Raw genomic sequence first — 14,674 nt, forward strand, 5'->3', positions numbered from 1 at the left:
AGGTGGAAACGCTCATGCACAGGGAAGAGGAAGATCAGAACGTAAGATGGAACTGAACTGATGTTGACCAAAGTCTATCAGGATGTTAAGTCCAGTGGGAGTAAAGACTCCAGCCCAGCTGCATCTCAGCTCCTTCTTGGGGTGGTCCCACAGGGGCACAGGCCATGGTGGCTGGGGAATGTGGGGACAGGGACACTACTGGAACTGACCCTAACACAAAATCACTTGTGGGAGGAGCTGCCGGCCCCGCATTTCTGAGTGCAAATACCACTCCAAAGTATTGCACTGCTTTCAACCCACACCAGTTCTTGCCTTTGGCACAAGCTGCGCTCCCCACTCCCTGCCAAACCAGTACAGATGTTATAACACCCACCAGAGCCCAGATAATTACAAACAGAATCAAAAGACTGGTCAGAGTTGTTTTCTTTTAATTGCCTGAACTCTCAGCCATTCTCAAGTGAGAGGATTCCCACTTTCTGACACTGAATTCAAAGACATTTTTGTGGGACACGTTGCTAATACTCACTTTATGATTAGTGGAATGTCTAGAAGTCCCAACCAGGATGAGGATCACACCATGCCTGCTGATGTAATGGTTACCACAGAGTGAAACAAGTGCAGGGAAGATGAGTACAGCAGCTGAGAAAACACTTTCTTGGGAAATTAGAGCTAATTTCTTACCAGCAGCTTTTCAGCCATGGCATTGCAAAGCTCAGCTCATTTTCAGACGGGTTTGGGGAGTGTTTTCAATGGGACAGAACCATGTGATCAGCTGGTGGGAGCAGGTCAGAGGACGCTGCAGGTCCTTCACATCCTAGATCCCCATGAGAGTTAGTGCTTACCATGGAGAGATTGTGAGCAGCGAGATAAAGGAAGCAGCAGCATTTCCTTTTGTAACAGAGGGAAGCCAGTAACACTTTCTTCCTGGTCTGTGCCTGTACAACCCTAAAGTAACAGGAGTGTGGCCCATGATGAGAAGCTTGGCTCTCTCAGACCAGTTGGAAACAGCCAGGTTTGAGTTTCAAACTCGACTGAGCATGAATGAAACCAGTTGTCATACATGTGTGCCCTGGGGCCACTTAGAAAGCATCTGTGGGGAGGAGGACCAAGGAAACCTTCTCAGGATTTGCTCTACATAAGCCACATCATGTCTTCTCTTTTCCATCAGGATGCTTTGAGGTCCTCCTGGATGTGCAAGTGAATTTTGTCCTTGCATTTGTCATCACTGACTGTTTGGGAAGGAGCTGACCAGCACAAGCCTGCCAGTCCTGATGGGATCAGGCTGTCTTCATGACTCTCCCCCCAGTCCCTGATGAAAAATTCCTTTTTTGCCATGCCCAGACATGAAAATTTCTATCTGACGTTATTCCAGTTCATTTCTGGTTGCTGTGGAGACCAATTTAAATGAAACTCTAGTATTTTGAAAGAGAATATGAGTCGAAGTCATTTACCATGCAAGGTCCCATGCTAATAGCATTAGCATATTATTTGATTATGGTGATGTGTAGGGAATAAATTCCAGGTCCTTTTGCCATCCTTGCATCTTAAAAGAAGAGGAAGAGAAAAACCTCTGGGCTTTAACTGGTACTGAAGACCTTTACTGCATGTGAACTCCCGATTTCTGAATGCATAAAGCTTTGGGGGTCACAGGCATTTTTAACCTCAGAGCAATGTGAATAGCTTGCTGCAAAGGACCTTTTCTTTCTCTGCTTCCACTGAGCACTGTTAATAGACTGTCTAATGGGCAGGACTCAGGTTTTTAATGATAGGCAGAAAAATCCAGGATGGCTTTTTGAGCTGTTTGCATTTTTCCTGGAGTGCTGGTGTTGCAGAACCCATCAAGAGAGCAGCTGGGCTCTCCCATTCTTATCCTCCCATTGCTTATACAGGTTTTCACTTCTTGTGTTTCATCCTCTAATATCTCAAGAATGGCATTGCCTTCAGGATTTCTTCAGATGATCCCAGTATGTGGACAGGGTATGCCAATGCCCCTGAATGAAAAAAAAAAAAAACAAACCAAAACTAGAAAACAAACAAATAAACAAAAAAGCACATGGAAATCCCTTGCAGATAGGCTTATTTTGAGAGAAAAAGCTGCAGAGATGAAAAAGGGAAGCTTTCTTCCAGCAAGAAAAAAACAAAGCCTAGTCAATCTCCACCCCTACAAGCATGTTTTCTGGAGCTGGACTGGCTCTTGCTTGCATTGACTTCCAGGCTGTTTTGTGGCTGCTTCAGGGTCACAATATTGTGTCCATGAAGGTTAATGACTTCTTCTGTGTCCTCTCTGGATTTCTGCAGGGCTGAACACAATGAGCTCACCTGAAGCTGTGTGAGAAATGTGGAGCTCTACTGCATCCACCTGTGCCCATCTTGACCCCTTACCCCTGCACCACAGCTCCCACCTCCCTTTCCTTTTAACTCATCAGCTAAAATACCACTCACAGAGCAAAAATAACATTTATCTTACATAGAGGAGAGAAAAACAGAGTCAAACTCCTGCAGTTAGGTCCCATGCATGAGTGCAAATGCACCCATGAAGAAGGGGACTCTGAGAGGAGAAATTTGGGGGTGCTCCCTTTTTCCAAGCACTGCCTAGGTGAGCAGTGGTAATGCAGACACATAACAATGCTGCTGTTTTATTGACTCCTCGACAAACTGGGAGTTACAATGTTTCTTCCCCCAAGGTAAGGTGAGATCGAAATAAATTACTTCTGTAAAGAGCTGGGAATGGCAGTTCTTCTTTAATACAAAGTGCAAATATTTGGGCCTGTTGTGCGCTGCCTTGAATAGAAATGGTCCTAAATCATGCATAAGTAAAATGGGTTCACGTTTTCTCTTAGTGAAAGTTTTTCTCTGCTCTCCTGGAACATTAAAGACCTCTGCTCCCACTGTCTATAAAAAGGGCTATAAAATTTAAAGCGAGCTGTTAAGAAGCCCTGTCAGGGATTAGACCAGGATTCATTCTTTCTCCTCCATCCCTGCCAAGTGAGGCGTGCACTCATGTTTGCTCAGGCAAGGAGAGGTTCCCACATACTTGCTTGCAGTGAATGAAAAGATGATGAGGAAAATTTTGTTCAGGACCTAAAAGCAAGTTTTTCCTGGGCTAGGGGAAGTCAGTGGTGCACCAGCTTCTGGACTTTTTGATGATGTGTTGGTCCACAGCACTTGGGTGAGATGGTTCTAATTACACCGTAAAAAGTGTAATTTCCAAGGGGAAACTGGGTTAGGAGGTGCCAAAATCATTAGTCATCATCATGATCATCATAAATAGTAATAACCAAGTATAATAACCAATAATAATATACATTGCAATCCTCTGAAACAGGATGCCAGAGCTTCATGTCACACAATAAGAGAACTGGTTTGATCCTGGGACATCATGAGTCTGCCTCTGGGGAAAAAAAATCCCTTTTCTCATATAAATGTGTCCTCTCATTCTATAGCTCTTTATTTTCAACAGCTTCAAGTCTGTCCTGCAGCACTGGTCTCCACAGACTGCTTGTACCTCCAGACAGACTTGCTAAGGATGCCCCTGGCATCTGCCACAATCACATGTGCCACCCACAGACAGAAACCAGCTAATTCTACACATCCCCATTGACTTGGTTTTGCCATCTTATATACTTCCCCTGACAAAGGCAAAAATACCCACCTTGAGACCACTTTGTTTTTTACAGTTAAGCCACATCATCTTTGCCCTTTTCCTCTGTTCCAGCCTTTTCTTTATCCCATTTAATCAGATGGGTGTTGCATCTCCTCAGCAGATTGGTTTTGCGATATCAGAAATGATGATCCATGAGGCAGAGCGAGATGAGGTTAGTTCTGTGCAGCAAGTGAGGCCCAGCCCAGCCCATGCTGCCCCCTGGGACTGTCCTTCATCCCTGGCTGTGGGTCACTGTCCCACTCCAGGGCTCTCAGATAAGGGTGTCCCACGTGGGATGCTCAAGGGCACACATGAGCCATGTCTGTGAGCATCCACCTTCATCTGCTTTTATCTCCAAGCACTGATGCCCTTATAACAAAAATACATAGGTGCACACCAGGCATCCCAGCCTGGCCAAATGTTCCAAGTATTGACACAAGTGTTGAGCTCCACGATCAAGTGGCAGATTTGCACTTCAGATGGTAATTGCCATGTCCAGGACATGTTGATATGAAACAGAGATGGGTTGCTGTCACCAAGGGGAATTTCCCAGGGCAGGAATGGGATTTGGGGCACAGCCTCATCTTGCAGAAGCAAACCTGTGTTTTCCAGGGAGAGGCATTGCATTGTTTCTGTTGCAGTCTGTCTTACTTCTGCCCATTTGTCCTTCAAAGAATTGATTACTGTTAAAATAAGTGAGATATATAATGCTTTGAGGTCAGGACTTGATTCCTTTCCCTCTCTTCTCACTCACTCACTCTCCAGTACTGTGACTTTTTTCCCCCATTTCCCGTTCTTCTCCAAAGCAAATGCTCTCTTACTTTGCCACTATTCTTCATTGGTTTCATACAAATGCAAACACACCATTGACACTAATGGAGAAAGACGATGCTATTTATTGTCATTTTTTTCTCCTCACTGTCTCTCCCATAATTCTTTCTTGGTTAATTCTCCCTATCCTCTGTCAAATGTTTAAATAATTGGGAGATTTCACTGTTCTCCATAGAGAAAAGCTAAGGAAATTAGCATAGGCTAAGTATCATTTAGATGACTGAAATTGTATAACAGAAACCATGCCCTCGGCACTCAGTGCAGCAGATCCTTGTCTGCAAAGGAGTGATGCTCCTCCTTTCCTTTGGCCAGTCTGTCCTGACCAGCTTCCCAAAGCAAATGGAAACGAGCGTCACAAACTGGAAATTAAAAGCTCAAAAGCCCTGTGTCACTGTTGTCTCTCTACCCCTCAGCTCTTCAGCAGTCAGGATGAGGCTGTGCCCTGTCCTTGCTTCTGGGAAGCTCAGCTGCCCCTGCTCGACACCCAAAATTCAGGCAGTGATAAGAATTGGGGTGCCTGTGGCCATGCACACAGCTCTCTGTTTTGAAGGAGAGGGGAAATTATCCAGATCAGATGCTGTGTCCCACTAACCTTCTGGAGAAAACCTTTATAGTGATCTGCCAAGACATCCTTAGACTGATAACAGCTTTCCCAAGTGCCAACCAACTTGGAGGCAATAGGGAAAGCTTAGTAAATAAACCTTGCTCGATGCCATGCTCATCCTCATGGCATCCCAGGGCCTCTTGGCAGCACTGTGGTGTGTTGACTCATCCAGTGGACATGTTGTTTGTTCTCTTCCTGCCAAGAGAAGCATGTGGATGGCTTGTTTTGGTAGGGTTGTTTGTCTTGTTTAAATTATTTCTTGGTATTTGTGCTTGAGGAGAGAGCTGGCAGCAAAAGTGGGGATGCAGGGAGATTCCCATGAAGAAAATTCCCCCTCTTTTTGCTCATAAATGATGGAACTGCTCCAGAAAGTGAGGAAGACGATGGTGCATGACCATGATCTACTCTATGCCCTCTAGGGATTATTTCTAGTAGATTTCTACTATTCCCTCAATAAAGAGTCATTTGCCACAAGTTTTAACTGGCACAAAGTCAGCAATGTGGTCCATGGTACTTCGTGGCCAGAGCAGATTTGAGGAGCTCTTGTCTGTGGAGCTCTTGGACCAGCCCATGCCAGTTTGGTGTTGGGGATCATAGGAATTTTGTGCCACTCAGAGATGCCAAGCAAGCCTGGCACCTTTGCTGCTATCAACAGGAGCACAGGAATTTATCCACAGTATCATTTGAAGATAGCGGGAGTTGCAGTCTCAGCCTCTGCCTTCAAGCAGGGAAAGGTGATGTTGTGGCTCTGGTGGAAAAGGACATTCAGAGCAACAGTTTCCAAAGGAGGCTGAGTTATTATCTTGCTCAGATAAGCCCAGGAATACTGTGTGGAGCTATGTGCACACAGCAACAGTCGAGTGCTCTGAGCAAGGGAATTCAGAACTGTCAACAAGGAGGGAATTACCGCTTTGGGGGATTGAAAACATTCATAAAAAATTCCTGGCTCCCAGCCTAGTCCATCCCATTGCTGGCTGTACTCACAGTTGTGGATTTTTGCTTTGAGGGTGGATTTCCAAGTTTTTTTTCCCCACTTTGCTGTAACACATGGACAAAAAGGTGTATCTTAACCTGGACTAGCAAGTTCCAAAAGCCTTCAGCCAAGGGCCGCTGACACCGTGGGGTTTTGCAGGGCTTTGCTGGTTTTTCCCCACAGAGCTGCTGGCTTCTTGCAGGGGCCAGTGCAACAGCTGTAGCCTGAGCCCAGCAAGATGTATGTGTATAAATCGTGCTGCTGACAGTGGATTTTAGCTTGTGGCCGCCCAACAGTGCCTTTTCCAGACCGTGAGAGTCTAATTCCCCAAACTCGGAGGAGAGCTGGCCAGGAAACGTGAGGTTAAGATGACACTTCCCACATGGCCCCACTACATAACTTTAACTCTGTCCCCCCTGGGAATGGCAGTAGGAACTGCACAAGATCTTATCCCTTCTTGGCTGTACTTGACACATTCCCTCAACATAAACTCAAGATATCAACATCAAGCCAGAAGATTAGAGGGTTACATCTACACTGTTAAATGAAGGAGGGCCCTGGGTTTATCCATGGCCCCAAGGTGGATGGCCATGAGGGATTGAGAATCATCATTCTTTTTGGCTTGTGGAGAGACTGAGTTGAGTATCTTTGGTCATGATGCAGGTGGGACCGATGCCTGGAGGCATCCAGATGGGATCCCATGGGGATTGTTCACTAAGAGCTCTGTGTGGATTTGGGAAAGGAGTGTTTGTCCTCATTGCTTGGCAGCTGGGCGCTGCAGCACGGCAAGTTAAAATGTCTTTGGGATCTCTGGCTTGTATTCATCCTCTATGCCTTACCCTCATGGGGATCTGTCTGCATTTCAAGTTCACATGGTGCCCTGATTTTTCCCTTAGCGTGTGCTAGTCTGCAGATACTGTTTTCCTGCCATGATTTCCTTTCTTGCCTCCTTTCCTGCCCTCCAGCCGGACCTGCTGTCAGTGTGTGACCTGGACACATGAGCTGTCCTTTATTCTAGTACCAAAAAACTCCACAACATAAAAAATCCAGACCAATCTTGGCAGTCTCCTTCAACAGAATTTATCTTCCCAGCACTTGCAATACCCTCCCAGCCCTGCAAAGCAATCCATCTCTCACCTACTATTACGGAGTTCATCTCACAGACCTAATGGAGTACGTGAGTCCTGAATCGGCTCCCACTAATGCTCTTGGTGGCTGGGTCGCTGTGGGAAGCAAGCTGGGAATTCATTTTGAAAATCAATGAGGATGCCAATAGAGCGGCTTTCCCTAGGGAAGTGACATGCTTTTACCAGGCATTGTCTCCTGCCCCCCTTCATCCCCCATTTTCATTTATGTATTTGGAGTAACCGTGGAGTAACTCATCCTAATTTCAATGAGTGCATCTTTTGCGCTGTGTTCTCCGGTTTCCTCAAATCAGACTGATTTTTGGGGAAAGATTAAGGTCTCCTGGCAGTGCAGAATGCCAGGGCTCCCTGAAGTGTTACAATTTGGAGTTGCTGTGCCCTGGGGTGTTGCTGGGGACTGTCTCCTCTGTGCAGCCCCATCTCTCCCTCAGGCTGTGTTAGCACAAATAAATCAGTGTTATTTCTAACTCCTGCGTGTATTTTGCCTTGCCATGACATTTTGATGCAATGGCAAGTGCAGAGCCTGCAGGGATAGTGTGAGAGGACAGCTCAGAGGGACCCCAGCACAGTCCACTTCATAGTTGTCCCCAGAGGTGACCTTGATGCTGGGATGGGAGCACACTACCAACCTGTCATCCTCATCATGCCCAAAGAGTCCTGGCCAAAGCACGGTGCCATGGGCAATTCTTGCTGGTGATTCGGGAGGTGGCAAGATGGGGTTCCTGAGAGGAACTATTTTCTAGTAGCAAAAATAGCACCCCTATTTTTGATGGCAGTGTGGGTTTGGGGTCTCTCATCCTGGCTGATCTCAAAGCACTCAATTTGGAATTTTCATAGCTCTCAAGATTCCTTTTCCAGTGGGGATCATTCTGCACTGCTATGGGATAAATATTTAATAGGAATGAGGGTCAAGACACTCTTTTGTCCGAGGACACCGAGATGGCCATTTACTCCCATGAAGAGCCCCAGGGGATTTTTAATGCCCATGCAAAAAAGACAGGAATCAGGGTTTTAAGCTGTCATCCCCCACCATTAATGTCAGTGTTAAATATCGATCCTTTCTGTGTTTAGCACAAACCAAACAACACAGTCAAGCCAGGCTCTTTGGCTTTTATTCATGTATTTTTTGTGCACCAGGTGAAGTTTGCAGCAACACCAGGGAAAAAATGTAACAGCATTGAATGAACAGCAGACAGATTGATTTTGTTTCTTGACATGATTCAGAAGTTGGTGAAAATTCACCCTGTGTGGATCTTTTCCTTTTCCAAGCCACGACAGCCGCTTTATAGAGCACTCACTTCTCTGTAACATAAAGGAATCAGGTGCAAAATTTCTGGTAGGATCTGGAATTTGAGGGAAGGAGTAGAAAAAAAGAGGTTGGTAATCTGTAAAAAGTCCTTGTGTTGGAGCATGGATACCTGAAGTCAGATTTGAAGAGCCAGTGAACATGGTGTCAAGGAAACCTGAGATCAATCCCAAAATTAGTGGTGGCTAGAAAATGCATGGATTTCTCCTTTTTGTTGGGGTTTAGGTTTTTTCTGTGTTCTGTATCAGCACCAGATAAATGTAAATCACACTTATTATATGAAGTGTGACTTCTGTGAACCACAGTGAGTGGAGTGGTTTTCACATGTCAGGAGTGCATGGATGGGCTTCTGTGTGTTCTTCTGCAACCAGAGATGTGTCAGCATTTCCAAAATATTCTGCAGCTTGTGGGTTCTCTGGGTGTTTTTGTTTTGTTTTGGCTTTTTTGGTTTTGTTTTTTGTTTTTTTTAGTGGGAATTTACAGCTTGGCTGTAAAAATTCATCTGTGGTTTGAATTCATGAAGCACATTTATAAGAGGGCTGGAGTAGCTGGGTGATTATTCCTGCCTCTGGGATATTCCCCATTGAAATTAATATTTTAAGGTCTGTTTCTCCTTGGGCAAGGGAGTAGGCACTAAGTGTCATGCTTTGGGTCTGCATCCCTTTTTATTCACAGAAAACAGCAGCAACTCTCTTGTGGTCACAAAATCAATACAGAATTTGGAAACATGAGAATATTTTTCATCTTTGCTGTCATTATGTCCATCCAGATTCCCACCCCATTCCTCAGTTAACCCAAGTGTAAAGGGATAGCAGTGATGCCCTTACACAGAGGGTTGGAGGTGACTTTAATCAAATCTCACTGCAGTGTGAAAGCTCCTCTCTTTTAAATCAGGTTTTAGCAACCCACTGAGCACCCCATGAAATGGGTTGACATCCTGCAGACATCCCAGCAAGCCACTATTTTGTCACTATGTGACAAAATATTATAAAATTATGAAATACGATTTATGATTAAACATGCTATTTTTTTTCTTTCCATACATGGCACCTATAATTGCATGTGCTCTGACTAAAGCTGAGAGAACCACTTGGAGCCATCAGCAAACTGACCTCTCTAAATGCCAGAGCATTTACATAAGGAAAACCCTGGGAAGATGGGATGTGGGGTAGCTACATCTCCCACTCACAGGTGTGTTTTTTTCCCTGCACAGACACCCTGAGGAGCATCGCCTCCATGAACCACGCCCCGCGCTCCTCCCCAGCAGAGCTCAGCAGTGCCAGCCACCACCTGCTGCGAGAGCGCAAGTCCTCAGCGCCGTCCCACTCCAGCCAGCCCACCCTGTTCACCTTCGACTCGCCTGCCAGCCACCTCCAGAGCACCCTGTCTGCCAGTGCCCCCCAGGACTACCTTTTCCTCCACCAGTGTATGAGCAGAAAGTCAGAAAACGCAAGGTATTGTAGCCCGCCCACTCGGGGACAGCTGAGGGGAGGGCTGGGTGGGAGTGGCTCAACCCACCTCCATCCTTGGAGGTCTGCAAAACCCATCTGGAGAAAGTCCTGAGTGAGTGTCTCATCTCATCGTGGTTGGGAGAAGGTCAGGGTGGTAACCTCACAAGCTCCCAGCTTTCCTGGCTTTTCTGGTGGTGTTAAAAACTGACTGAATGGTCAGACCCAGAGGATGGTGGTCAGTGGCATGAAGTCTAGTTGGAGGCCAGTCACTAGCAGTACCCCAGGGGTCAGTATGGGATCTGGTTCAAAGGGACATGAAGTTGCTGAAGGGCTGGAGCATCTCTCTTAAATGGTAAGGCTGAGAGAGCTGGAGCTGTTCAGCTGACATGTGAGAAGGCTCAGAGGAACACCCCCTGCAGGGAGGGTGCAAAGGGGTCGGAGCCAGGCTCTTGTCAGTGATTCCCAGTGCCACAGACCAGAGGCCACGGGCACAAACTGAAACACAGGAGAGCCCATCTGAACATCAGGAAACATTTTTTTCACTGTGAGTGTGACTGATCACAAGCACAGGTAACCCAGAGAAGTTTAGGAGTCTCCCTCCTTGAAGATATTTAGAAGTTGTCTGGGCACGGTCCTGCCACAGCTTTAGGTTGCCCTGCTTGAGCAGGGGTTTAGACCAGATGACTTCTACAGGTCCCTTCCAACCTCAACCACTTTGTGATCCTGCAGGCAGGGCCCTAATTCCTGCCTTTAACCAGAAAAAGGACAAAGGGATGGGCAGGGTTTGCACCACTCTGCCATTCACCCCTTCCGGAGCTCACTGGGCTTCGTGGCAGCTGGTGGTGCACGGCGTGGGATTTCTGAGCCAGTGACAACTCCCTGCCTCCAGACCCAGCCAGTTGCCTTAAATAGCGAGGAGATTTTTTGACGTGAAGAGTTTTGGCTCGCAGGAGCGGGCAAGGAGGGAGGGAGGGAGACAGTCGGAATCCAGCTGGTGTGGAGTGAGAGCAGAGCTCGGGCTGCAGCCTCCATTGGGCTTTCCTGCTGCAGCTGACTTTCCCTACTTGGAAAACATCAACAGAAAACGGCTCAGAAAAATTAACTTCAGATGGAGTTAATGGAACAGTGTTTAAAAAAAATGGTCCTCTCACACTCCAGCTGTAAGGATACCTAAAAGCCACCCTCTGAGAACTTGAGCAGGGCTGGGACCTGGAGGAGAAGAGAGCAAACACCAATGCTTTGGTGAGCAGAAGCAAACTGGCCAGTGGTAGCTTCTGCAGCTGGGCCAGAAATAATCATCTGATCAATGCCCAGTGCATGGGGCCAGGCTGCAGGACTGCTGGGAATCCCTGCCCTTTCTGCTCTGGAGCTCTTACTTTACTCATCCATAAAATGAGGGTAATAGTAGCTAATTGGCAGGCAGTGCAGAATAATTAACCCATGAGATGTTTCAAGTCCTCGACCGAAAATACTCTGACAGAACCCAAACCACTGAGGTCCAAAGGTGGCAGGGATTCATTTGTCTTATCGCAGCATCGCTTGCTTTTTCCCCTAAATAAGCCCTATTTCTGAGCGCCATCTCGTGCTGGCTCCATGAAACAGAGTCCCTGTTGTCACTGCAGAGCATCAGCCACACCAGAGCAGTGTAAACCAGCGTCTCCCAGCTTTTCCCATAGGACTGGCACTTCCCCAGTGTTTTGCCACGGCTGGAAACTGTCCCCATAACCATTTCACTTTCTCACACCACAATGATTGATACAGGGCAGAGCTTTAGTCTGTGGGCAGGGTGTTTATATGGGGCTGGCTGAGCCCTGACTGGGAGAGTGTGGTCCCCAAAAGCCTGACCCAGGTATGGGATAAAACAGGGATAAAGCAGGGATAAAACAGGAGATGAGGTACCTTGAGGGGAATCAGCAGAGGAGCAGTGGCTGTCCAGCAGTTGTTAGAGGCCCGAGATCTCTGTGCTCAAGCCCCTGTTCTGGCGAGTGTCCCCAGGCATGACCACGTGTAAGTCAAGGAATCATTACCAAGGCATAGATCTAGTGACCACACTGCCCTGCTCACCCTGGAGGACTCAAGGGCTTTTACAAATCTGAAATTAGCCCTGAGATTCATTCCTCCCTCCATGCACGTCAGGGCTGCAAACCCCAGATCCCAGCTGGAGACTTCTATTACCTCCCCAGTGCTTGTCCTGCAAGAGGGCAGGATGATGACATGGCTGGAAACTTTGAAATAGTCCCCATCAGGAATTTTCTGCAGGCCTCCTCAAACACATTTGCCAGGCAGAGGTGAGATGAAGTCTCCTTCCTCTACTGCAGATGGGTGGTCAAGGCAAGATGGCAATTCTGGCAAATTGGCACTTTGCAGCTGTGCCCTGGGATGTTGCCAGCTGATCTGCAAATTGCCCTTTTGGAGCAATTTACATCTGGGCAAAAGGCTCATCCTTGCCTATGGTCCTGGAGTGCATGTACCTCTCACTTATGACAGAGTCATTTTGATGGTGTTTGGGGATTAAGTGGCTTGTGGGCATGGTTGGAGGGGTCTGAGGTGTTCCCATTGCTCTGGGGTTGGGCAGTGCAGGTCAGTAAGGTGATAAACCGAGGGAGCAGAGCTCTCTGCACCCAGAACCAGCTCTCCCCCCACTTCAGCCCCTTTCTCCCCTCCCTCTGCAGGAGTGCCAGCTTCTCCCAAGCCACAAGGTCTGCCTTCTTCATGCGGAGCGACACGGCGGTCCAGAAGCTCTCGCAGGGCAACGGGCACTGCGTGAACGGCGTTGGTGGGCAGCTCCACGGCTTTTACAGCCTGCCAAAACCCAGCCGGCACAACTCGGAGTTCAGGGACAGTGCCTACGACCTCCCGCGCTCCTTTGGCTCCTACACCCACCCCAAGTCGAGCCTCACCAGCTCTGAAACTGATAATGAGGAGGTCTACACCTACAAGACTCCCAACAACACCCTATGCAAGGAGTTTGGGGAGCTCTCCACGGACTCCTATGACATCCCTGCCACCCCACTCTCCATCTACCAGATCCCCAGGACATTTACACTGGACAAGAACCACAATGCTCTGGCCGTGGCCGCCAGCGACTCACCCGCTGCACCACCCCCACGGCCCCCGAAACCTGGGCAGACAGAGCCACGGTGGGGCAGCCCACCCCAGCGGCCCCAGCCTGGTGAAAATTTAGGTCTCACCCCCATGGCAGCCACCATTCCCCGGAGAAACACGCTGCCAGCAGTGGAGAACAGCAGACTGCACAGAGGTGAATTTGGAAGGGGGTGGACCTGGGGGTGTCTTTGTGGTATCCAGCAGCCTTGGGTGGATCAGTCCCACTGGATTGTGGCAGGGCTGGGGTGCAGGTGGCATCAACCAGGGGGTTGAACACAGAGAAGCTCTCCCCAGCCAGGATCTGGCCCTGTTTTTTGCATTCAGCAGGCATGGAGAGTCATCTGCAGAGTTCTGCCCACCAGAGCTGCTCAGCTGGCTCTTGGCTGTGTTGTACCTGGAACCAAAACCCCAAACGTGCTTGCTTATGCAGCCCTTCACCAGATTTTTGTTATTTTGGCCATTTTTAGCTTACCTTCAGTTCGTAACCAGATTTATCAGAACATACTTCAGCCTGGAGCTGCCTTGGTTTTGCGTATTTCCAAAGCCCAACATGCCCAGTGCAGCAGAGCCAAAAGTGCCATTGGCCATGGGTGGGCTGTAGGTGTGCATGCCCTTTCCAAACCTTGTGCCTAGGATGAGATAGTTGCAAAGTAACTTAGAAAAGGTGGCTGGAGAGAAAATATGCTGTAAATTATACACATAGCTCTCTCAAATGCTGCTGCCATCTACTCCTACCTAAATGCCTACACTTAGACTGAGATCAGATCCACGCTCAGCAGGACAGACTGGTCTAAGAGCTTAGCACCCATCCTCCTCTTACTGGAGGCTGCCAGCCTTTACATTTACTGAGCAAGCTCTAACAGAGCTCCCCCTTAACCCGGTTTTGTCACCATGATCTGCCTTATCTGACACCTTTACCCCTGGGATTTTGCAGGACTTCAACAGAACAGGGTTAGGTCTGCACGCCAGATTGTGCAGTTGTGCTGATGCATCAGGGAGATGCTAATTGGGAAGGAGCATAGCAGAGAGCCTGTAACGAGCTAAAGATCACATCTTCTCATCAGCATCTCAATCAACAAGATCAGATACTGCCCTACCCGTGCCTGGGTTTTGTTTTCAGGGACCCTTTTTAATTAGCAGTTGAGATGGGACACGTGCATTTGTGGTTGTGTTGCAGCTTCTTCTTGTGAGACGTACGAGTACCCCCAGCACGGGGGCGGCAGCGCTGTGCAGTCAGTCGAGTCCATGAACGATGGCTACAACTCCTACCTGGTGAGTTAGCCTTGGTGTGGGCCACCACACGACAGGCACCACTTGCACCTTACAGATTCAGAGACAGGCTGGTTCCAAGGTGGCACTCACAGCCCAGTCCTGCAGAGCTAAGTCAAGAAGGGGTCTAATTAGTGGTTCCAGTTTAAAGATGGTGACCTGCAGAAAACAGATGGAGTGGCCACCACCTAACCCAGGTGGTGCAGAGCTTTGCTTCCACACAGTGTATCTGCCTGCAGCTTTGGCCCAAAAAACAAACTACCCAAGAGTCTGCCTTCTTCCTGAAAGCCTGGGATGTCGCTGAGCTAAATTTTGACATGTTGCCAGAACAGCCTCTTTTGTGCACT

General features: G+C 48.0%; 1 protein-coding gene across 4 annotated transcripts in view; it reads left to right on the top strand.

Annotated features, from left to right (window-relative positions):
- GAB2 (GRB2 associated binding protein 2) overlaps positions 1 to 14,674 on the top strand; it is a 93,960-nt gene that overhangs the window by 66,743 nt on the left and 12,543 nt on the right. For all 4 annotated transcript variants that reach the window (XR_015284890.1, XR_015284891.1, XM_086882323.1 and 1 more), the window contains exons 3-5: positions 9,716 to 9,956; positions 12,626 to 13,212; positions 14,236 to 14,330. Coding sequence is in view for 2 of the 4 variants with exons in the window: in XM_086882323.1 (XP_086738449.1) it covers positions 9,716 to 9,956; positions 12,626 to 13,212; positions 14,236 to 14,330 (923 nt within the window). In the remaining 2 variants the exon portion in view is untranslated. The remainder of the gene's footprint in view (positions 1 to 9,715; positions 9,957 to 12,625; positions 13,213 to 14,235; positions 14,331 to 14,674) is intronic.

Source organism: Cyanistes caeruleus, chromosome 3 (assembly GCF_971803275.1).
Source record: "Cyanistes caeruleus chromosome 3, bCyaCae1.hap1.1, whole genome shotgun sequence".
Lineage (NCBI taxonomy): Eukaryota > Metazoa > Chordata > Aves > Passeriformes > Paridae > Cyanistes > Cyanistes caeruleus.